The following is a 25,602-nucleotide window of genomic DNA, read 5'->3' on the forward strand; positions in this document are numbered from 1 at the left end:
TAGGCTGCTGATTTCGATTCTAGTTGTTCTGCTCTTTTTTTTTTCCCCATAATTTTTTTTTTTTCGTTCTTCGGTAAGTTCAGTTATCCTTAATCTGGTCTATCCAAATACTCTGTTTCTGTGACCTCTTCGAGCCACCTTCAGCTTCTCATAAAATTTTCAAATATGCTGCATTTGTTACCAAAATTTACCCATTATCCTGCATACTTTTCCCTTTAAAATCCTACCATAGATTCCTAGTCCCAGTTCTAATTCCATACCCAACAAGTAGCCTTCCCTGTTCCATCTGAGATTGACATACACCCAAATCACACCCTTGAACTCTCTCAGAGGATTTGAGGTATTATGGAGACTGGTTAGTCTTGGTCAGAGGGTTACTAGATCCTAATCTGAGACTGGTTTGATTGGCATTTTGAGTGATATCAATTTTCCCCAAAATCTGTCCTGTTTGTTTGATGTAGATGCCTTGGCTTGGCTGGACCGGACTGACCCATTATGGAGGCCTAAGCTGAGACAAAGCCAACCCAAACTGAAATTCTGGTCTGGCCAGGGTTGGTAGTTGATATTTAGGGAAGCAAATTAATATAGTTGATTTTTCTCTATTGTAGAAGCAAATACATAGGATTTTCTTTGCAATTAGTTAGTTTCCATTTCAGATTAGTTTCCAACTTTTAATTGCTTTCGAATTTTATGTGAAGATTTCTTCTTTATATTGTTGTAAACGATTATGGAGTTCGGAGTTTTTGGAATGAAATATTTGAACGGCTGGTTTAATGGCTGATGACTGTGGTTGTGTGTGACCCCCTGCTTTCTTCTTCTTCCTCTGTTATTCTACTTCTTCTTCTTCTTTGTTTTCTTGTTCTCTTTCTGGGCGGTAGTTGCAGCCCACAAGTGGGGGATCAATCTCTCTCATGTGTTGGGCCAAACCTCTGTTCGAAGGAAGTTCTCCCCAAAGCGATCTGAACCCTAGAATCTCAGGCCCTATTCTTGCTCCTGCTGCAGGTTCGAACTCTGCTACTGTGCTGGACTTTACTTTTACTGCCAGATTTGACCTACAGGAACTACAGCTCCTAGTTGCTGTTGTATCAGAGTGTTTTCCAGTTGCAATCACAAGTCCTGGGTATTGCGATTCTCCCTTCTAAGCCCCAGGTTGATCCATGCTGGTGTGAGAGAGCTCCATCAAAACTATCGAAGCTGCCTCCTTTGTTTCTGGTTCTGACGCAGGTTGAAGAAGAGTCGTGAGTTGCTCCTTTTCTGTCTTTGAATTCAGATTTTCCACTATGCCCTTCACTTTGACTCCAATTTTTTTATATCCCCTGTTACTATTTTACTTCCTATTGTAGCCTATCAAATTACTATTAATTCCTTTTAAGTCCATCTTCCAAACAGCTCATTAATAATCTATATTTACAAGTCTACCACTCTTATTATTTCTGTTTATTTACAATACTGCCACTGCCTTTGATTCTTGGGTACTCCTATTTGGATGGGCTATTAAGCGAACCGAACCGGGTTTTCTTAAACCCCGGTTCTGCATTATTGTTTCTCCTATTTTAACCCTAATGTTTAATTAGATATAGGTTTTGGGTTTGCCACCAATAGGTTCACACCCCTTCTGACTGCAAGACCACTCCCATTTGTCTTCCAACAAAAACAAAATATTTTTTTCAAATAATTTATGGCAATATTCAGAAGACCTAAAATGGAAGCGACAATACGTTATCAGTTTATCACCAGTTTAAAATTTGCTAGTTTGTCATGTCAAAGTACTGCATTGAGATCTTGGATGGTAGTTAGGACTTGGGCATGAGTCCTAGTCACATACAAGTACCTTAATGAAGTTGGGGTGTGACAATTGTGATATTGATCAGCTTGTGTTCACAACAAAGAATGCCAAGAATAAGCAGGTCGAATCTGAGGCTTTCTGTCGAGAGAAGCTGGGGTGTTTGTATCTCAGTGAAATTGGTGAAGGAAGTGGCACCATCAACTTCTCTGAAATTGAGATGATGTCACCATAGAGGAGGGGCCACAGCTATATCTGTTGATCCATTGGGCTCGCGAGCCACTCTTTAACTTGGCCAGTGCAGGCTACGACTTCAAGCTCACCAAAGCTCAAAGAACAACTGATTTTGAAATCGCCAATCAGTACACTGAAGGTTCCATTCTTGTTATCGAGTCTTCCCTTGTTTGTACTTTTCCTGTATTTCCTTCTTTTAGTGAAGTTCCGAACTTTCTATACATTGAGTCTATAGTTCTCCCAGATATCAATGAAAGTTTTGATATTGAGTAAGGTTTCTCTCTTTCTAAGGATGATCTTAATAATGAGTTAATCAAAAGAAAAGCGAGCTCAATCCATCCGTGAGGATACTCGGCCTATTAGCTTAGGATTTGATCAATGCCCTCGAAACGTAAAAATTGGTGCGACCTTGAACGAGGAAGAAGCTTCACAAATGACCAGCCTGTTAAAAGATTCATAGAGATATTTGCTTGGTCCTATGAGGACATGCCAAGCATTGACCCGAGGATTGTACAACAACATCTCACTACCTATCCAGATGCCAAGCCAATCAACCTGAAAGCTCGAAGAATGCGGCCTGAATAAAGTGAGAAGATCAAAGAAGAAGTGGTGAAGCAATGGAATACTGGGTTTTTGAAGGTGATAGAATACCCTAAGTGGTTAGCCAACATTGTTCCAGCTCCAAAGAAAGTTGGGAAAGTCAGAATGTGCGTCGACCTCAGGGATCTGAACAAAGTCAGCCCCAAGGATGATTTTCCTTTGTTACACGTTGATGTATTGGTTGATAGTACGGCCGGCCATGCTTCACTATCATTTATGGATGGATTTTCGGGATACAATCAACTCTGCAAGTATCCGGGAGACATGGAAATGACTGCCTTCACTACCCCAAGGGGAATATTTTACTACAAGGTGATGCCTTTTGGATTGATAAATGTTGGGGCAACTTATCAAAGAGCAGCTACCGTTATTCTGCATGACATGATTCATAAAGGAGTTGAAGTCTACTTGGACGACATGATTGTCAAATCTGTTGACAGGCTAGGGCACTTCCTAGCTTTGAGGTGGTTTTTTGAAAGAATCAAGAAGTATCGGTTATGGTTGAACCCTCAGAATTGTGTGTTCTGAAATAGCTGTAGTGGGTTGGCTAGCAACCAACATGATTTGTATTGAGTAACAGAATCCTTGTGAAACGATCACAGGTTTGGTTAGGGTTTGTTCAGTTTAGCTGAACGGAGCAATAGGCTCAGAGGCAATTCTGTGGCTCTTTTCTGTTTATAAATCATCCATTGTACCTTTTAAGGATTGTTCCCACTTGCCATTTAGGCCTCGATCCCTCATCTGTGGTCTTTTCATTGATTACTGAAATGGAATTTGTTTATCCAACTTCTAATGCTTGGAGGATTAGACGATATTACAAGTGTTTATTTCTGGACTAGGGAGCTCTGCCTTCCCATTGCTTATTGATGTATCTTGATTGTAATTTGTGATTGAACCATGATGTTACGTCTGAGAGATTAGGTTGTTCTGGACCAGATTTAGCTGTCACCTTCCTGATAATTGCGAGTCCTTGAAAAAATGCACACTTTATTTGGCACTTGCATAACCTGCCTCTTTTCTTCCTTCTTTTGTGCGTGGACGTGTTACTCCTTTTAATTAACTGGAACAGTGCTGAAATTTGAACAGAATTTTTTTCACATCATTTTGTGCTGTAACTCATTGCAGTCATGATCTTTTGTCGGTGGTTTCTAATTTACTATTCTGTAACCAATAAAATAAAAATAAGATAGTAGTATATTTGGTAAATTCACACGTGTTCTTATTCATAATATGGTTTTGCTGTTTCTCACTGTATAATACATTATAAAAATGTAGGCATGAACTTTGGCTGTGAATGTATTTTTTTTTTTTTTTTTTTTTTTTTTTTTTGAATAGAGCATGCAACTTTTCTGTGTTGAAAGATTTATTGTCTTCTTTTCAGGTTTGAGAGAGAACGGACATGCCCATTGTGTAGGGCACTGGTTAAACCTGCAGATCTCAGATCATTTGGGGATGGGTCAACTAGCCTGTTCTTTCAGTTGTTCTAACATATTCCCTTGTCCTGTTAGCCTGTCAAATTTCATCATTCTCACTCAATTGTCTCAGCTAGCGCAGGTACCAAATGAAATTTATTCTGCTGTCATTGTCTTGGGCTGCTGCCATCAGATGTCTGCTCTGCTTCAAAGGTGTTGGTGAAGTTGAATGAGCTACACAACTTGTTTTATTTTTCAAATGTTGTAATCGTGATGAACCATGCGGGGTTTATCTCTACATGGACCCCAAACTAAAGATGAGAGGGTCTTCATGACCGTATATCATATACACGTTACTCTGATGCTAATGAAGTCATCTTCAATGTATGTTCAGCATTTATTTTAATTTTTTTTCAATGCAGACATTATCTTCCCTATTTCAGAAATATCACAAACACTGAGGGTGCATTTGAGGCTGCATTTGGTAACCATTTCAGGAAACCTACGGAAACATGAGAACAATTTAAAACCATTTGGCAAATCTGGTTTGTTCTTGAGTTCTCACAGAATGAATGGGCACAAATTGTATCTTGGGAACAAGTTTTGCATAACATCAAATACATTAGGGGAGTCAATGGGACCAGTTTCTTTAGGCTGCGTTGGGTAACATTCTTGTAGTGAGAACGCTGTTCTTTGGTAGAGCCATTTATTTGTGTAATTGTTCTCCAAGATTGTTATTTGTTCAGTTGAGCTTGAGTCTGGTCAATCTGTTGCAGAACTGGTTCTAGAACAGTTCGGGAACATCAATGGTGTTTGGTAAAACTATTCCGGAACAATTTCTTATGTTGCTGCCAATATTTACAGAATGCCATTGAACTGTAGAAGATAACTCATAATTTCGTAAATGATATCCAAACTGGTATCCATATGCTCGGGGATGCTTATGAATGTCCATTCCATGGTGTCTTTGGTCCTTCCAAATCACTAAGCTGGTCTAATCCATTTCTCTGCTTATCTGGCTATTGGCTGCCCTTATCTTTAACTATTCTATCTTCTTTTTTTTTTACTTTCCATCTTTACTATTTTAAAATCTCTGATATAAATTTATTTTTTATAGAATCTTTTACTAAAAACAACAAAAGAAGAAATTACAAAGGATCCTAGTTCATTCTGTGTTCACCATATGATTGGTACTTCTTAGTTTGAAAAGATGTGGCCCAAAGAACATGTAGAGGATCAGTGTATGGTCCCATCTCTTCTCCCTATTGACACCTATGGGCTAGAAGCTTGATTGCTCCTTCTAAGGTCTTTTTCACTTCGAATGGTAGTCACAAAAGGTGGAACAGGAACCAATTTGATCCTCTTCGAAAGAACGATCCCAAAACTGGCTACTCCCCCCACCTCTTATGGCCCAAAACATATCCTCTCCCATGGATGCTTCGGATAGAAATCAGCCATTAGCATCCACCATCTGAGCATCAATGACATTATTAGCTACAAGGCCATACCCCACCTCCACTGATATGTCCACCCACACCTACAGTAGGGCAAAAAGCAGCTGGGATGGCAAGGGGTCCTACTTTGCACAAGATTAAACCTGTTGGTGTTATTGTACATGTTTTGAAGATTGTCCCGCTTCGATAGATTTTGGTGGCAACCTAAAGAAGAAATTTTGTGTAGTCTTTGTAATGCATATTAGGGGCTTTTTAATATTTTAGCTCGTATGGGAGTGTATAAATAGGAGGCGTTTGGTCTATTTTTTACCAAATCATGAATCTCCATTTCTCTCCATTTCTTGCGATCTCTCTTCTCTCTCTTTTTCTCTCTCTAGTTCTCCATTCTCTTGCAGGTTTGGTCTCTTTCTCTCACTATTATCCTCAACATTAACACTGATTGATCTAAAGTAACTAGGTCAAAAAGGACAAATGGGACAACAAATATGTAAGAGAGAACCTCATGAGTGATGGCCACCACTTCAAGTTCTGATCTACAAGCCATATTCTAGAGCAAGAAATAGCCACTTGGACCATGGGATTCAGTGAATGGAGCAACAATAAGTTGTGTGTGAGGAACCGGGCCCTGATGGGGGAAGCCATTGGTCTCTCTATTGAATAGGAGTCACCACCTAGATAAGGATCTAGGGCCCATATGATTGAAATTGAAATTATAATGACTCCATCCAATCTGTCTAACCATGAGTTAGAGTTCAGGTTGCAGTCCGAGGAAGGGATTATGCACCTTGGTCCACCTAGTAAAATCCGGACTTCTACCCTAGGTCTAATACACAAGTTATTGATTGGGCCATCTAAGTTTGGAGTAAATACAAGCATTGCTATCACACATATTGAAAGGAAAGCCTGACTGAGAATGTAAAATGAAATTTTAAGTACACATACCCACATCCAGCTACTCTGAAAAGGTTAGTATACAAAAAGTAAAGCAGACATGCATAACAGTGGAAGGTAAAGAAGAAACCATCCCTAGCATTTATCTCATCGAACATGACATGCATGAAATTGAATGTAGGGTCGGATATCATAGTGTACAAATATTGAATATGAATCATATGAATACATAATAGCATAATTAAATAAACATTGAAAGTTCGAGAAGATGTAATACACAAATATGCTAAAAATGAGCAACAACAAGAAAAACCTTTGGTAGAAAAATTAAAATAAAGTTTTAAAAAATCTAGTAAAATCAAGCTAGGTTGAGTACATCATGTAAAACAATTTTGAAACAGATATTTTTTGCAAAAAACCTCAGGAAAAAGCCTTTAGCAGGTGTACAATCTAAGATTCCATTAAGAGAAAATCTCAAGTTTCGCACTGGCCAATAAGGAGAAAATATAAAATAAATAGTAAATAAAATTAAAAAAATTATGAAATAATACATTAGCTAGATTACAACCTAATATACAATATCAAAGAAGGAAGTTTTGTAAAAGTCCCTAAGGAAAGTGATGTAACTGGATGCACTTCATTGCTGCCTACTGGGGATAACAGTGAGTCATGCTCAGTAAAAGTGTGATAACTTGATACACAAAATGCAAAATAAATATTTTTAAGAAGAGAGTGAAAGGCAACTTACCCTTCTACAACTTCCGTGAAGGGTGTTTGTTGGTTAGGATGATGTCTACTCAGGTGTGATCAGTGCAAGCCCAAATTGGTGAGAAGTACAACAACAATTCCTTACGATTCTGATATGCGATTCTAGTGGATATGACTGAATTTTTCAGATACGTGTACGTAGAGTGTGTTTTGGATCCCCAAAACATGGTACGGGTCATATATTTAAAGTTGAGAGACTCCTTGATCACCAAGGAAGGTATAGGATTGCTTCCGTGTAAGAGTGTGTTTGCCTTTCTTGTTTCAAGAGGAATTTAAGTTATATTATGGGAAGTGCACTCATGGGAAGTGTATATTCCCATGGGGTGTGGGCAATTAACACATTTGTCACATGTGCTTCTAGAGTTTTCTAGGTGTCATAGGGTCATAGTGCATGTCTACATATGTCCCTTGGATGTCAAGGTATGAGAGTGGGTCGTGATTTGGCCAAAGATTGACAGAATCCCTACAAAATCTTAGGACTCGACATAATTTGTTCTCTGGCAAAAAAAATTGTCATTTGGCTGACATTGGCCTAGGTGCAAATAGTGTCAGCCATAATGCATCCAGTTTTGACTTTAAGTCAATACAACTTTGGTTCGAGTTGGATTTAGTCCAATTGGGTTTTGGGGCTCAATTTGGGACTGATCTATGGTATGTTGGGTGGTCTTGGTCAATTCTATATGTGTCAAAGCCATTAACCACTTGTTTTGAAAATATTTTTGTACATTTTAAATCATTCTATGCCAGAACAGAAGCAAAGTATACTGCCTAGGGTGAGGATTTAGCCTTGATCGTAAATAGATGAACCATCCATGCCTTAGGGGGTTCCCATCACATCATTGCATAAACTTTTCAGGGGTGAATATGGTGTCTACAGCGTGCCTCTCTTTGACTAAGGCTATGAAAATGTTGAAATCCAAAGAAGTGATTCCTGCATAACACTTCGTCGGGTGAGCAAAAATTTTTGGTACTATGCTCAAGGGTATTGATGTAAACACATGGTAAAATATTAAAATGATACCGCATTGGTAAAACATCGTCGAAACCAAAACCAAGTGAGGTTTTAAAATATGTGGGGTGTTATTGAAAACGCAAAGATTTTGGGGATAAAACCTAAAAAAAATCACTAGTGGTAGCCTCACTGCTTCGGAACCCTAGGATTTAGGAGATTTGAAAATTTTGAAAATTCTCGTTGGTAGTCATATTAGCTATGGCACCCCAGGTTTTGTAGTTTGAAAAATTACCATCGACAACTATATTGGTTATGGAACTCAGGTGGTATTTAAAAGTTTCCCGTCGACAACCGTATTAGCTATAAAGCCCCCGGTTTTCTAATTGTAAAGTGGCTTTACTATGCAAATTCTTTGATTGAATGCTTAAATGTGGGTTTGGATTCTTATGCTATATTTTCCTAGGCTACCAAAATTTATCACTATTGCTTGGGCTACTTGAATTGTATACGTCGTCATTGCATGAGCTGCTTTGATCATGTACGTTGCCATTGCATAGGTAGCTTTGATCATGCACGTTGTCGTTGCATGGGCTACTTTGATCATGTATGTTTTCGTTGAATGGGCTGCTTTGATCATGTTCACCCCCACTTCCAGTAAACCCAACTTATTATGTAGGAATACCGATTGTGTGAGTAAGACGCTTACCCTTCTTACAAATCTACCAGGATCTCTGATTGCAGTACCTTAACAATTCACAATCTCACAACACAAACCAACTAATAGTAGCAGAATCATAAATAAATGGGGGAACATCTAACGATATTGTAATTATCCATAACAAAGTTTATCTGTTTACAAATATTTGAGACTTATACATAGCAAGTTTAAAAGCAAACTATCCACAAATTTGTATCAAAATAACAAAATACGCCAAACACCTCATGGTGCCGCATACGAACAGATCTCACAAGCATAGTCCTAGCCATGTTCCTCCGCTTCCGGGACCCACCAGTCGCTCACTCCTTACTCAGGTCCAGAGGAAAGAGAGTCATAAGCAATAGGTATGAGCATACCTACATCATCATCTAAAAAGGGGTGTATATGTGGGGTGAGCTTTTCAAATCGCTCAATGAGGGGTGGGGTTCATGCACAAACAAACAAAGGCAATCGCATATATAATTCATGTTGTATGATTATAGAAATTAAATATATAGTCCATGATGATCGTGATGCAATTCATTTATTTTATTATCCACTTAACAATCCAACAAAGTCTAATAAATGCTCTATAACACATTAGGCTATATCCCTGGTCCTGAAATTGCCATCGACTACATAGCGATACAAACCCTAGCCGTGATTAGGAACCTACCGATCCCCATATACGAGCATGGGTCACCCAACAAACCCCTGATAACCCCTTCCTGGTAGTCACAGCACCGGTATGTCTATCAGCCACGACAGACAAGTTCCTACCTCTGATAACAATCACATTGTACCACGGGTGGGTATTCCAGAAAAGCACATCAAACATACCACAAATGAGTTATCCAACACCTTACCCCTTGTTGGCAAGGGTTTGTAGCATAGGGAGTGATACCTAACCCATAAATATTCTATATGCCTTCATAGTGATACAGTTAGTATAAATTACACGATACCAGTAACACATTGGTCGCAAAATGTAACCCACGACTGTCTACCTAATCTAGCATACATAATAATAGTTGAGTATGAACACCGGTATCTCCATCAGCCACGAAGCGTATCCCTTTCCAAATGCAGTCCCAGAGTACATGATATCAGTAACACATCGGTCATAAAGTGTAATTCATGACTACAACTAACTCTAATGCACATAATCAATGCATGAATACAATAACATACTACAATCATGGTACCGGAACCACCTCGGCCACATCGGATTCCATTTCATACATTTAACAATCACGCGGCGATCACGGTACCAGTATCACCTCGATCACACCGGATGCTGCCATACATATCCATAAAAATTTCATATCATATTCATAAAAAAATGTATCATATGATAGAACGTCGTCATCATGTGAGCAATTTAATTAAACATGTAAAAATCTAACATTTGAGAAATTCTAAATAAATAAACATTCCCAAAATAAAAGCAACCATCCCTCACCTTGATTAGGCTCATGTGAATTAGGGTTTAAGTATGGCCATCGGTCGTTCAATTCAATTCTGGCCTTGAGGTATGTGCGCGTCACTGTCCTAGACACAAGGGTAACTAAATGTCAATACATGTCAGGAACATTGGGAGGGGCCCACATGGGTCACCCCCAAAGGGTACAGACAAGGTCTCACAGTGACAGTACTATCACCAAAAACACCCACCAGAAACAAGGACTGTCCACCAGAAATATCAATCCTGTTTTTGGTGGACCTAACAAAGAGCTTATAAGGCTCGGATGGTCACCAAAAACACCCATCGAAAACAGCGCCAATGCTTTTGATGGCTTATTTCTGGTGGTAGTGCAGCAACTGCCCGTGTGATTTAGGGCTTTCTGGCTCAAGCCCGATCGTTGGGATTTATTCTATGGAGTTTGTGGGGGATGCTCCTAGCATCATTATGAGCTATTAAAATCCAGATTCCACCAAGCCATTTGAGAGATACGTTGATTGAATGATCAAAACCCTAGGTGGTCATTTGGTCAATCTTGTTGTTGGAGATCACCGGACTCGATTTGAGCTCAGCAATGGCACCGGGGAGGTGAAACACGAAATCCCTAAGCTTAATAGGGTTTGTGGCTCAATATTACTCCTATACCTAGCTTTCCCTAGGTCAAAATGAAGAGAGAGAGTGGTAGAAGAGATTGCACTTACCTCCGGCAAGGATTCCGACAACGGAGCATCAGCCGAGAGCCAAGGTGAGTCCTTCCCCTCCTCTTCTTCCTCTTCCTTCCTCTCCTTTTCTCCTCTCCCACGTTTTTGCACAAGTGAGAAAATGAGGAAATGAATACCTCATTTCCATTTATATGGCAAGTTAGGCCTTAGGGCTTGTTTGGTTTGGTCCTAGTCAGGTCCAAATGGGTTAATCCGACTTTCGGGGCACGTGGACCCCACTACTTCGGTCATCAAGGTGTTCATGTCACAAGAAAAGTGTGGAGGAGGATTTGGAATCATCTGGGGCTATCCACGATGCGGGTCGCAGAACCCACGGGCATCAGAACCCAACCAACAGCTTGATTGGTCGCCGAAAATAGCCAGCGGAAATAAGCCCAGACTATTTTCGGTGGGTTGTTTTCAGTGGTCAATACAGCAACCTGCCTTGACTGCTTGCTGTCCTCCAATTGGTCTCACACTGGTAGTTACCCTAGGCTGTGTTCTTGGTCTTCTGGTAATTTTGGTGCATGCCGGGATTTAAGTGTGGAGTGTCGAGTCACTTATCGTCTGGGATCAGAAGGTACAAATCCCCTCCAATTGGACTGGAAAGCAATGCATGAACATGTGGGATCATCCCTTCCCCTTCTGCAATGGGTGGCTGTGAGCCAAAACCTAGCTGTACTTCACTTTCGATCCGAGACCTATCACAACAATTCAAATTAGACTAGGTTAGGGCACGGGTGAACATCCCCCCATTTTACAAGAATTTCATCCTCAAAATTGAATATACCTAGTAAATCAAACAATCGAGGTACTGCTTCTTCATTTCCTCTTCCTGCTCCCAGGATGCTTCCTGCTCTGGTTGGTTCATCCATTTCATCTTAACGAAGGACACAGTGCGATTGAGGAAGATATGGTCCTTTCGATCAACAATCTTCTCTGAATACTCCACATAGGCAAGGTCCTCGTCCAACTCACATGGTATGTAAGTCAAGACATGAGTAGGGTCAGGAATGTACTTCCTCAACATGGATACATGGAAGACATCATATGTACTCTCCAACTCTGGTGGTAGAGCTATCCTGTAAGCTACCAGTCCGATCCTCTCTAGTACATCGTACGGTCCCATAAACCTCGGACTAAGCTTTCCCTTCTTGTCGAACCGCATTATCCCTTTAACTGGGGAGATTCGCAAGAAGACTTTTTCTCCAACTCCAAATTCCAAATGCTTTCTCCTGACATCTGCATAGCTCTTCTGTCTGGACTGAGTTGCTTTAATTCTCTCTCTGATCACATTCACATTCGCCTTCTCGCTAGTGGCATGTATCAAGTCTAGACCCAGAATATGCCGCTCACTAACCTCATCCCAATAGAGTGGAGTCCAGCACTTTCTGCCATACTGTGCTTCAAATGGGGACATTTCGATGGTGGCCTGATAACTATTGTTGTAGGAGAACTCAATAAGTGAAATGTACTCATCCCAACTGTAACTCATATCCAAAGCACACTCTCGAAGTAGGTCCTTCAATGTCTAGATAATCCTCTCTGACTGACCATTGGTGTATGGGTGAAATGCTGTGTTAAAATTCAACTGTGTGCCCATAGCCTTTTGCACACATGTCCAGAACTTGGAAGTGAATCTGAGATCTTGATTAGAAATGATGCTAACTGGTACACCATGCAACCGGATGATGTTGTCAATATCTAACGTGGCCAATTTATCTATAGAAAATATGATCTTGATTGGGATGAAGTGGGTTGCCTTGGTCAAGCGGTCGTCCACAACTATCCAAATGACATCCATACCCTTCTGAGTGCATGGTAGCCCTGTCACGAAGCCATGGTAATTTTATATCATTTCCACTCCTGAATAGGTAGTGACTTTAATAAACCATGAGGCCTTTGTCTTTTAGCTTTGACTTGCTAGCATGTGAGGCATCTAGACACATGTGTGGCCACATCATTCTTCATTCCCTTCCACCAGTAGGAGCCCTTAAGGTCTTTGTACATTTTAGTGCTACCAAGGTGAATAGAGTATGGAGAGCTGTGTGCCTCTCTCAAAACTGTGTCTCTCAAATCACCATCACTAGGCACGCATAACCTCCCTTTGAACTTGAGAATCCCACCTTCAGTTATAAAGAAATCCGAGTGCTTCTGGGTTCCTTCCTTGCATTCTGTTATCAGCTTCTACAACTCTACATCAGTATCCTGAGCTACAGTGATCCTATCCACCAGATTAGGTTGTACCACCAATACCGATAGTGACAAGGTGACACCTTCCACTAGTAGCTCCAAATCTAGTTTCCTGGCCTCCTCTATAAGATGCTCATTGGTGGTTAGTGATGCAAGAGTCAGTGACCTGGATTTTTGACTAAGTGCATCAGCTACTACATTGGCTTCCTTCAGTGATAGTGGATAGTACAGTTATAGTCCTTCATCAACTCCAACCAATGCCTCTGTCTCATGTTGAGCTCCTTTTGGGTGAAGAAGTACTTGAGGCTCTTATGGTCACTGTAGATCTCACTCTTCTCACCATACAAGTAATGTCTCTAGATTTTCAGTGTAAAAATCATTGTTACCAACTCCAAATCATAGGTGGGGTAGTTCTTCTCATAATCCTTCAATTGGCGGGATGCAGAAGCAATAACCTTCCCAATCCCAACTTGGAGGCATCACTATACACAACCATACCATCTGTACCAGTCAGAATAGCCAAAACTGGAGCTAATACCAACCTTTGTCTTAGTTCCTTAAAGCTCTTTTCACAAGTATCAGACCACTCAAATTTCACACCCTTTCGTGTGAGTCAAGTCATTGGGGTAGCAATGCAAGAGAAGGTCTCAACAAACCTCCTATAGTATCCGACCAATCCTAGAAAACTACATATATCTGCCACATTCTTGGGAGTCTCCCACTCTAGAACTGCCTTCACCTTCCTAGGTCAACCTCTATACCCTTGTCTAAAACAATGTGGCCTAGAAATGTCACCTGTGATAGACAGAACTCGTATTTTCTAAATTTGGCATAGAGTTGTTTCTCTTTCAGATGCTACAGTACTAACCTTAGGTGAACAACATGTTCTTCTGCACTCTTGGAGTAAACCAAGATGTCATCAATGAATACGATCATAAACTTATCTAAGACATCCTGGAATACCCTGTTCATCAAATCCATAAATGCAGCTAGTCCATTGATCAATCCAAATGACATCACCAAGAACTCGTAATGTTCATACCTCAATCTGAAGGTTGTCTTGCTGATATCACTATCCTTGATCTTGAGATGGTGGTAGCCCGATCTATGGTCAATCTTGGAGAATACCTTGGTACCCTGCAACTGATCAAACAAATCATCTATCCTTTGTAAAGGATACCAGTTCTTAGTGGTTTGCTTGTTAAGCTCCCAGTAATCAATGCATGCCTCATACTTCCATCCTTCTTCTTGACGAACAATACCGGTGCTCCCCATGGAGACACACTAGGTCTAATGAATCCCTTTTCTAGAAGATCCTGAAGTTGCACTTGTAATTCCTTCAACTCTGTGGGGTCCATGCGGTAAGGGGCCTTTGACATTGGTGCCGAGCTAGGGAGTAGATCTATAGCAAACTCTGTCTCTCAGACTGAGGGTAAACCTATCAAGTCATCCAGGAATACATCAGGAAATTCCCTCACCACACCTAACTCGGTTAATGGTCTAACCTCTATCTCAGTATCCGTCATAGATGCTAGGTAGCCTTGACATCTCTTATCCAGTAGCTTCTTCATCTAGAGTGTTGAGATGACAACCTTCTTGGGTTTCTTGAGCTTATCCCCTTGAAAGAGAAACTCATCCTTATCACAAGGTCTGAAAATGATCATCTTTTTGGTACATAACACATTGGCTCTATATGCGGATAACCAGTCCATTCCTAGAATCACGTCGAAGTTGGTCATATCCAATTCAATCACTTGAGCATTTAACTCATGTCCACCTATGGTCATTGGACAAGGCTCATATATATAGTTCAGATGCACTACACTTTCTGTAGGGGTATTCACTACCAAACACTGAGTCAATCCTTTGGGTGGAATCCATCTTATTTGCAAAGGCCGTTGAGACAAACGAATGCAAGGCTCCTAAGTCAATTAACACATGTGCAAGCAATAATGTACCTATCACTTCATCCGGTGTAGCCTCTGCATCTTTAGTGGTCATGGTAAACACCCTTCCCTATGCTCTCTGGCCTTGTGGGGGTCTGTGCTGGTCTGGAGACTGCATAGGTCTGCTGGGGCCTAGGTCACAAAGTGTAGGGTGCATCACTGACCTCCGGTGGGGGCATGTTCTGGCTAGATGGCCTGGATGATTGCAATGGAAACACCTTGGGCTTAACCCCATAAACTGAGACATTGCACTAGAACAGGAGGACTGAGAAGTCTGGCTAGCCTCAGGCTTCCTGAACTGTACTGGAGTTGGGTTGATATAAGGCTCTTTGAAGGGTTTGCTACCTCCCCTGAAGTCAGTGGGCCCCCATAGGTCTCTTTCCCATTCCCTGCTGGGCCGAGAAGTTATCCTTATGCTGGTCTTCAATGGATTTGGCCACTTAGACCACCTCAACATAGGTCTTCAATTTTAACCCAACTATGGTTAACCCAATTCCTAGCCTCAACCCCTTCTTAAACTTCTTGGCCTTAGCCCTATCACCTCTGAGATGCTCAGGAGCAAAATGCAATAGCTCCTCAAAACATTGCTGATACTCAAGCATGGACCGGGAACTTTGCACCAACTGGGAGAACTCACTCTTTTTCCTATCCCAAAAGCTTTCCAAAAAATAGATCTCAAAGAAGGCCCCTTCGAAGTCCTCCCAAGTAGGGTTTGGGTTAATTACCCTCAGAATGGGCTCAATAGCACTCCACCAATCATCAACCTCATTTTGTAGTTGGTAGCCCATCAGCATAAACACTTTCTCCATACCACCAATCCATCTTGATCGATATAATGGATCTTGGCCCACCTTTGAGAAGCATGGGGGCCTAAGCATTTTAAACTTCTCCATCATCTTTGTTAGGTCTGCCTAACCCTCTACGTGTACTTGGGCTTGTTCTGGTGTTGGATCTTGTACATGCCCACGTACATGTTGCTGATCTTACCCATACACTTGCCCTTGTACCCCACAGATGTTTGAAGAGTGGCCCAGCCGACGGGTACTAGAACAGGTGTCGGTAGAGTACGGGGTGCAGGCGGTGCATTACGGGCTTCCATTGTCGCTTGGATCTGATTATTGATTTCAGTCATAAACTAATTTTGTCTTCCTCAACTTCTCACATCATATTATTCATGATGGAGACAACATCATTAGTGGTAAGCACCGGCGGAGCCAGGGATGCATTTCGGGATCTACCTTGATTCCATGTAGGGAAAGCAGGAGGCGATGCGCATGACTGAGATGGGGACTGGGTGTTCTGGCTTGACACAACTCCTGTGGAGGAATCAAATTAGTTCACATGCATATACAAGGTTACATGTAATTGGAACATATGCATACATAGTGGGTCCCACACGTATACATAAGGCAATTTAGGGTTAGAGCATGCATAAGTGGGGTCCACTAAATATCAGGATCCGATCGCATGCATATCAGTGTTGTTTTCGGTGGGACTTGTAGAGGCTGATTTGGGACTGTTTCACTCACTGGAAACACTCAACGGAAACAAGCCCAATGTTTCCGGTGGACTAAAAATCGCTATATATAGGCTCGGGTTTTGGGTTTATCTCACAAAACCCTATTTTAACTTATGGAGAAGAGGAGGAAATGGCCAAGGAGGGTTTTCCAACTTACTCCCCATCTTCCTTTCGTGATTTCACAAACAATTAGTGCTGCCTAGGCATCAAAGGTAAGTTTTTCTTCTTCTATGACCTAGATTTTGAGATTTTTCTCTGTGAAGCTTGTTTCACCTTTCTAACTTAGGTTTTATTCTTTAAAACCTTAGGAACCTTGCTGAAATCATGTCTAGTCATCGTGTTCATACTCGCCACATCATTGCACAAGAGCAACAGGCCATTCCCAAAGAAGCATAGTATAACCCACTACTATTTTGTTCTGTGGCCGAGGAAGACCATTGGGAGAACTTTCAGTTTTAGAATGTGGACCCGAGAAAGTATGTAACGACTAGGGATTTTCAGAAGTTCCACCTTTGTCAACGCGTTGAGGCAGTTGGGTGGTATTGTATCCTGAAGCCCAACCAGAGATACTACCCAAAGCTGGTGAGGTTATTCTACTCTAACCTCCAGTGTGGGAACCATGACACGGAAGAGATGTGAATGGTAATCTGTGCTATGGGAGGATTCTGACTGATGTGTTCCTCCATTTTGGGGTGGACTTGCAAGGTGAGGAGTACTTGGGAGCCGATGTCATTGACTTCAACCAAGATTCCCTGAAGAAGATGACACTGGATATGAGCGAGGTCTCACCCGATGAGGCTGAGGAAGAACAGCCAATGGAGGTGGAGGGTCAACTGGGAGGTGATGCCAGGGTTGGTGGAGGTGCTGAGGGAGGTGACAGAGATGCTGATGTGGGTGGTGGTGGTGCTAGTAGAGGTGCTGGTAGTATTGGTGGTGGTGATGGTGGTGCTCCACCACTTGACTCACATACTATTGGTTCCACTGTTGCCTCCTCTTTCAATAGCACTAAGGGCATGAGGCCTTATGGTCTCAATGATGTGATGGCCTCTCTAGACACCACCACAAACTTGCTGAGGAAAATGGACAACCATCTTGAGAGCATGGATAGGAACTACTGTCTCATAGACAAAATAGGGTTGCCTCCTTTGAGGCACAAATGTAGGTGATGGTCTTCCACCTTACCATATCAGTGCCACCTCTAGGAGCACATGGTCAAAACCAGAACTAGGCTTAATGCTAAGGTCAGCATCAATAGCAGCAAGATAAGTAGGAGTAGTGGCCTAAGTTGCCACTGGAGCTTTAGGATTTCCCACTCCATGTTTTATTTGAATTTCATGCTCTAGATGTTAGCTGAAGTTTACTTTCTATCATTTGCTTCTGTCATTTAAATTTCATAGACTTAGGCTAGTTAGGATTTCCAGCTTTCTGTCTTTTATTTTGAAAAAATTTAGTGTAAGCTTATGTACTCAGTTCTTGATTATAATGAAATGGCTTTGACACCTATACTTGTCTCCTAGTTGTGCAATTCTATTAATTGTTGTCTTTGAAGTTTTTTTTTCCTAATCCCCAAATTATGGTTTGGCTGAGATTGTGAGTTAAGGCAGAGCATCGCGCTTTGATACCAAGCTATCACACCCCACTTCCAGTAAACCCAACTTACCGTGTAGGAATACCATTGGTGTGAAAGAGGTGTGAGTGAGACGCTTACCTGTCTTACAAACCTACCAAGATCTCTAATCATAGTACCTTAACAATTCACAATCTCACAGTACAAACCAACTAATAGTAGAGGAATCAGAGTAATATAGCAGCATCATAAATAAATGGGGAACATCTAATGATATTGTAATTATCTATAACCAAGTTTGTCTATTTACAAATATTCGAGACTTATACATATCAAGTTTAAAAGTAAAATTTCCACATATCAGTATCAAAATAACAAAATACGCTAAACACCTCATGGTGCCGTGTATGAACAAAAATCACAAGCACAGTCCTAGCCATGCTCCTTCGCTTTCGGCATCCACCAATCGTTCACTCCGTACTTGGGTCCAGAGGAAAGAGAGTCACAAGCCATAGGCATGACTGTACCTGCATCATCATCTAAAAAGGGGTGTATACGTGGGGTGAGCTTTCCAACTCGCTCAGTGAGGGGTGGGGTTCATGCACTAACAAACAAAGGCAATTGCATATGTAATTCATAATGCATGATTATATAAATTAAACACAGTCCACGATGATCGTGATGTAATTCATTTATTTTATTATCCACCTAACAATCCAACTAAGTTTGGTAAATGCTACTACGACATATTAGGTTGTATCCCTAGTCCTAGAACTACCATCGACTACATAGTGATCCAAACCCTAGCTGTGATTAGGAGCCTATCGGTCCCTGTATGCCAGCATGGGTCACCCATAAAACCCTTGATAATCCCCTCCTGGAAGTCACAACACGGGTCTGCCCATCGGCCATGCCGAACAAATTCCCACCTTCGATAACAATCACATCGTACCGTGGGTGTGGCATTCCGGAAAGGCACATCGAATATACCATAAATGGGTTATCCAACACCTTACCCCCTGTTGGTAAGGGTTCACATAGGGAGTGATACCTAACCATTAATATTCTACATGCCTTCATAGTGATACAATTAGTATGAATTATACGATACTAGGAACACATCAGCCACAAAGTGTAATCCATCTCCAAGTACAATCATAAGGTACACGATACCGGTAACACATCAGCCACAAAGTGTAACCCATGACTATTTATCTAATCTAGCATGCATAATAACAGTTGAGTATGGACTACACAACACCGGTATCCCCATTGGTCACAAAGCGTATCCATTTCTAAATGCAGTCTCAGAGTACACGATACTGGTAACATATTGGCCTCAAAGTGTAATCCACGACTACAACCAACTCTAATGCACATAATCAATGCATGAATGCAACAACATACGGCAATCATGGTACTGGTACCACCTCGGCCACACCGGATCCCGCCATACATATCCATAAACATTTCATATCATATTCATAAAAATATGTATCATATGATAGAACATTGTCATCATGTGAGAAATTTAATTAAACATGTAAAAATCTACACATATGAGAAATTTTAAATAAATAAACATTCCCAAAATAAAAGCAACCACCCCACAACTTGATTAGGCTCATGCGGATTAGGGTTCAAGTATGGCCATCGATCGTTCCATTCAATTCTGGCCTCGGGGTGCGTATGAGTTACTATCCTAGACATAAGGGTAACTGAACGTCAATTTATGTCGGGAACATCGGGAGGGGCCCACATGGGTCACCCCCAAAGGTTATAGATAAGGTCTCACAGTGATAGCACTGTCATCAGAAACACCCACTAGAAACAGGGAGTGTCCACCAGAAATTTCAGTCTTATTTTCGGTGGACCTAACAGAGAGCTCATAAGGCTCGTAAGGTTTTCATGTCATGAGGAAGGTGTGGGGGGAGGATTTGGAATCATCCGAGGCTGTCCATGATGCGGGTGGCAGAACCCACAAACATTGAAACCCAACCAACAGCTTGATTGGTCACCGAAAGCAGCCAGCGAAAATAGGCCCAAGCTATCCTCTAATTGGTCTCACATTGGTAGTTGTCATAGGCTGTGTTCATGGTCTTCCAACAATTTTGGTGCATGCCGGGATTCAAGTGTGGGGTGTCGAGTCACTTACAGTCTAGGATTGGAAAGTACGAATCCCTCCAGTTGGACTGGAAAGCAATGCACAAACATATGGGGTCATCCCTTCCCTTCAAAAATGGGTGGCCACGAGCGAAAACCCTACTGTACTTTCCACTTTCAATCTGAGACCTATCATAACAGTTCAAATCAGACAGGGTCAAGGCAGGGGTGTAACAGATCATGTACATTGCCATTGCATAGGTTGTGGTGATTATGTATGTTACCATTGCGTGGGCTATTTCTCTAGAGTTTGGATTGGACTATTGCTTAGTGCACTTGCTTTTTCTAGGGGCTGTGATGCTTCTCTAGGGTTATGGATTTTTATTCCATCTTTAACTTCTTCTTGTACTCACTCGAACTATTATTCACTGGGGAGTGCATATATACTGCCGATGCTAATGTTCAATGGGGAATACAGGAGTATATTCCCACCACTCAGGGATGTGAGTGTCCAAATGGCCATGTCAGTTACACACTAGAACTAGAAAAGTTAATTACAAAAGAGAGATAGGGAGAGAAGAGGACACAAGCAAGCGATGCCTTCATATGAGGAGGGAGTTTCCTTATATAGAGTCCAGACTTCAAATGCTCTTAAGTTTATGGATTCCAGAGGGTCTTAAATCCATAAACAATGATTTGCTACATTTTCGGTAGTAAGTGCACAGTTCTGGTAGCAAAAGTGACGTCCGTATGTGCCTTATGATGATGTAATCTTCAAAGAGTCTCTTTGGTTTGTCCACATTGAATCAAATTTTTAACTGTATTTGGTTCAAGCCCGGTTTTGGATTGGTTATGTCTATTTTTTACTACTCACATAACTCAAGGACAATAGATTGGTCCTTTTGTTAAGGTTCCATCATATTTTCAATATTATGTTGGATAACCAAGTCATAACTGCCTGTAGAAGTTTGGTCTCCAAGGTCAATTAAGTCAACATCCATAGCTTCTTAGAGGTCAATTGTGTGTTTCACAACAACAACTGCCTAGCACAGTTGGTGAGCTATGGTCCGCAAAAAGTCCATGCTCACCAGGAGGTTTTCAGTTCAAGCCTCCTAGTTGTTATCTACATCCCCTCCCTACCTATCAAAAAAAAAAAATTGTGTTCCACATCTGAGAGGAGTTCTCGAGGCCCATCCAAAGTTACGACATCTTGAATTGTATCAAGAAATTGACCAACCTCGAGTTCTTGCTACGGATTGGTCATATAATCAATATTAGAGGAAATTACATTCTCCTCCCCTGGACTATGGCCTAATATCAAGTTCACCCCATGTACTTTCATAAATACCAATCCCCTCCCCTCTAGTTTGAAGATTCTTGCATTCATCCCATAAATGACTGACGGTGTTAAACTGGCTTGTAAAAGGACCGATTTACCCTTATAGCATCTACCTATATTCTCAGGTACAATTTACATTAATTTGCATCTGATTCTGCCTCACGGATCTGAATGTTCTCTCTCTTTCTCAAGACCGTGCTTCAATACTTAACTAACGAATCCCAATGTATGTTCTTGACAAGCTTGCTTCTAGCTCATTTAACTCATCCAAGTATAGTTCATCATCATTATCATCATCATCCAGAAGAAGTTCAACATCAGCAGATGTAGCCGTTGAACTGCTTGGCGCCTAGGAGGTAGAATCATCCTTGACCTTTTAATCACTAGCATTTGATTCTTCTTCTCTTTGGTACTTCTCATATGCTTCCGCATCATCCACAAACAAGCTAGAGTTTGAGAGAAACAGTTCACAACCACTCATGAGATCATTCTTAGCCCTCTCAACCCTCTGTGCAGTAAGACCGACTTTCTTTTCTTCCATATTCTTCTTCTTCCATTGCATGAAGATTTCAGGAGTCAATGGGGTTGTAGATGCTATTTTTGCATGCTAATTTTCTATCTCTTTCTCTCTAGAAATCTTTTCAACCTCTTCCTCCAACAAAGCCTTCATTTGAGATTTTAACACATATCCAGGAGGAAGAGCATGTTTGTAATGGCACTCTTTGCCGCCATTAGGACAAATCCAGAACCAACCATATTGTTTCTTCTCCATTGCTTCTAGAAAGTGTTTACAAACAATTTCAGTTGGTTTGGTCTGGTTATACTCCTTTTTTTACTCCATGACCTTTTGGAGCGTTTCCTCATCGCATCCTCCATTATTTTGTTGTTGCCTTTATCACGCTTATTACTGTAACTATCAATCTTTTCACCCTTTCACTAGACATCTAAATCATGAGAGAAGTTGCACTTATAACCCTTAGAACATTGCCCAGCTTTGTTGTGACACCCAAGAATACGGTAAATACTAGACCCGCCTGGGAGATCAGTGAAGTGTCCCCACCAAGAATATGGCTAGTACCAGAGGGTTTGGCAGATTGGTGAGGGTTTATAAATTTAGTCCCACATCACCTAGGGAGAGATTCCTAGACTAGTTAATAACCTTTAGCATCCTTAACATGGCACAATGCATTTTAAAGCCTTGAGGCCCATGAGCCAAAGAGCTGACCCTGACAGTGTGTGGGGCCACAATAGCAGCATTGTGCCGAAAGGCGGGAAGTTGTGACACCCAATAATGCAATAAGTACCAGACCCACCTGGGAGATCGGTGAGGTGTCCCCATTAAGAATATGGCTAGCACCAGGGGGTTTGGGTGATTGGTGAGGGTTTATAAACTTTAGTCTCACATCGCTTAGGGAGAGATTCTTAGACTAGTTAATAAACTTTAGCCTCCTTAACATGACACAACGTATTTTAAAGCCTTAAGGCCCGTGGGCCAAAGAAGACAGTATTGTGTCAGGTTAATGGGGTCGGGGTATTGCCAAAGGTATTAGAGTAGACCTCGACAGCTTGTAGGGCCATAGTGGGGACGCTATGCCTAAAGGGGAAAGTTGTAACACCCAAAATATGACAAGTACCAGACCCGCCTGGGAGATCGATGAGGTGTCCCCACCAAGAATATAGCTAGTACCAGGGGCTTTGGAAGATCGGTGAGGGTTTGCAAACTTTAGTCCCATATCACCTAGGGAGAGATTCTTGGACTCGTTAATAACCTCTAGCCTCCTTAACATGGCACAATGCATTTTAAAACTTTGAGGCCCATGGGCCAAAGAAGACAATATTGTGCAAGGTTAATGGGGCCCGGGCGTTACATATCTAAAACTCACACAATATAGACTTTGGATCAGCACCAACTAGAACCCTAGGCTGACTAATAGCAATCTTGAATATATTATTTAGCATCTTCTCTCGCTCCATCTCTTCCTCCTTTTTCTTCTTGGTAGCGATCTTCGAAGGGTCAGGTTTTGGTTGGACGGATTGATGGAGACTCTAAACGGATTTTTGACCATTTTTGCTCTTGTTTTTGTTCTTGAGTTCAAAGGTTTTGTCTTCAACAACCTTCTACTTCTTTACTATGTCGGATTTGGATTGCTACTTAGGAGGCATCCTGGATCAGCATCAAAAGAAGAAAAAAACACCAGCAAAGTTTTGTCTCCTGGAAGATAGAAGATAAATCTTCTTCAATTCTTCAGAACTTATTTAGGGTTCACGTAAACCAATACGCAGTAAGAAAAAAAATTATATTTTCTAGATTTTGAAAAAAAAAAAAAACATTTAAAGAAGTTCAAAATAGAGTTTAAGAATGGAAGAGGAAGGCTATTTGATTGACCAGAACTCCCCATAATCTTCCTTGAAAACAAAGTTTTTTTCCTTCTCAATTTCCTTTGAAGAAGCTAAAGAAAAAATTTAGATCTCATCATGCTCAGGGGAAAAAAGTGGAAAATAAAAGAAGAAAAACTTAATTTTTTATCTGAAAATAAGAAGCCTTTAAATTAATCGGTTGAATACAGAAAGTTGACCTAAGCTATACTTCAAAACCAAAAACATAAAAGCAGAAAAATTCAAAAATGTAAGATTAGAAGAAGAAGAGTGGAAGAGAGAGAAAGAAAAAGATAAAGAGAAGGAAAAACCTACGAATGCAATAGAGTCCGTGATGAAGAGAGGAGATGGAGGTGTAGGTGGTGGATGAGCAGAAACCAATATGGCCGGTGGTGGAGAAGGGGAAGAGAAGACGAAAGAAGAGGGCAAAGGCTTAAGGCTTATTTCATATGGGAAGGGTAATTTTTGTATAAAATTAAATACTTGAATGATGAGATCTTCACTTAACTGGGTTATCTAACGAAAGGGGTACAATTGAAAGAATCTTCAAACTAGAGGGGAGGGGATTGGTATTTATGAAAGTACGTGGGGGGAACTTGCTATTAGGCCATAGTCCAAGGGAGGGGAATGTAATTTCCTCTCAATATTAATATTGGTACAAAATAATCTTCGTCCATCAGTTACTTTGGTAGTGAATCTAATAGCGGCTTCTCGAGCTTTCCTCCTTAACTGTAATAAGGCAGCTTTCCAGATTTATCTGTGATTATTGTCTTAGATTATTTGAAGAGAAACATCTTCTTCAATATTGGGGGGGGGGGTCCAATATATGAATCTTGATTGGTAGTAGTGAGAATCCAAATTTGATAAGGTTGATAAAATCGTTCTCTTTCTCGTCAGCCCAAGGAATAATAAATGTCAAAAACCAAACCAGGATAGAACTTCCAATTTTTTAATGTATCTCATAGTTTGGATCATCATGGGTAGATGAACCACAAATTTTGTATGATCTAGTTGAAAAACAATTCTTCCACAAAGTCCCCAGTTGATAGTGCATATATCCCAAGGGTCAGTGAAAGGGTAAAAAGAATTTAAGATAATTGTCTTGGAAAAACAAAGCTTTTATCTATTTTTGTAATATCTGTTTGAAATGAAAAATATTATGCTTGATAATTTTTTTTTAATTATTTTGAAACATTCCTTTGGTAGGACTTGTTTCGCCTTTTCATGTAGACAAATTCGCCTAATTTTGTGGAAAATCGGCTTGTCATTAAAATCTATTAAAAATTCTAAAAGTTTGAGAAATTTTTTATTTTCTCATATTCAATCTCATCGTCAAAATTGACTTGGGTTAAGATTTTGAAAATGATTGCCATTTTCAAAATGTTGTCCTAGAGCTGTAGACAAGTTTGTGAGATTTTGCCTAAAAGCTTTTTTCTTTTCTGCACAATGAGATTTTCAGACTTGGTAAATCTGGTAGTAGACATTGTTGGGGAGTCCTTGATATCGATGGAATTCAGTAATGCAGAATTCAGAGACTTTTGTAGGCTCATTGAGATATTGGAGCCTAGTTCTGTTTTGCAATTGACTCACTTAAAGATAGGTGAG

At 40.8% G+C, this 25,602-nt stretch overlaps 1 protein-coding gene and 1 pseudogene across 2 annotated transcripts in view; one reads left to right on the top strand and one right to left on the bottom strand.

The window, feature by feature from the left end:
* LOC122058364 (RING finger and transmembrane domain-containing protein 2-like) overlaps positions 1-4,416 on the top strand; it is a 36,959-nt gene extending 32,543 nt beyond the window's left edge. Inside the window, exon 8 of one of the 2 annotated variants that reach the window (XM_042621021.1) lies at positions 1,003-2,290. In XM_042621021.1, the coding sequence (XP_042476955.1) occupies positions 1,003-1,051 (49 nt within the window). In that variant the 3' untranslated portion in view covers positions 1,052-2,290. Of the gene's footprint in view, positions 1-1,002; positions 2,291-3,998 lie in introns of those variants that run through there. The other variant, XM_042621020.1, reaches the window with a different exon arrangement.
* A 17,416-nt stretch (positions 4,417-21,832) lies between these two features.
* LOC122057296 lies at positions 21,833-23,784 on the bottom strand (annotated as a pseudogene).
* Positions 23,785-25,602: the final 1,818 nt, after the last annotated feature.

This window comes from Macadamia integrifolia, chromosome 12 (assembly GCF_013358625.1).
Source record: "Macadamia integrifolia cultivar HAES 741 chromosome 12, SCU_Mint_v3, whole genome shotgun sequence".
Taxonomy (NCBI): domain Eukaryota; kingdom Viridiplantae; phylum Streptophyta; class Magnoliopsida; order Proteales; family Proteaceae; genus Macadamia; species Macadamia integrifolia.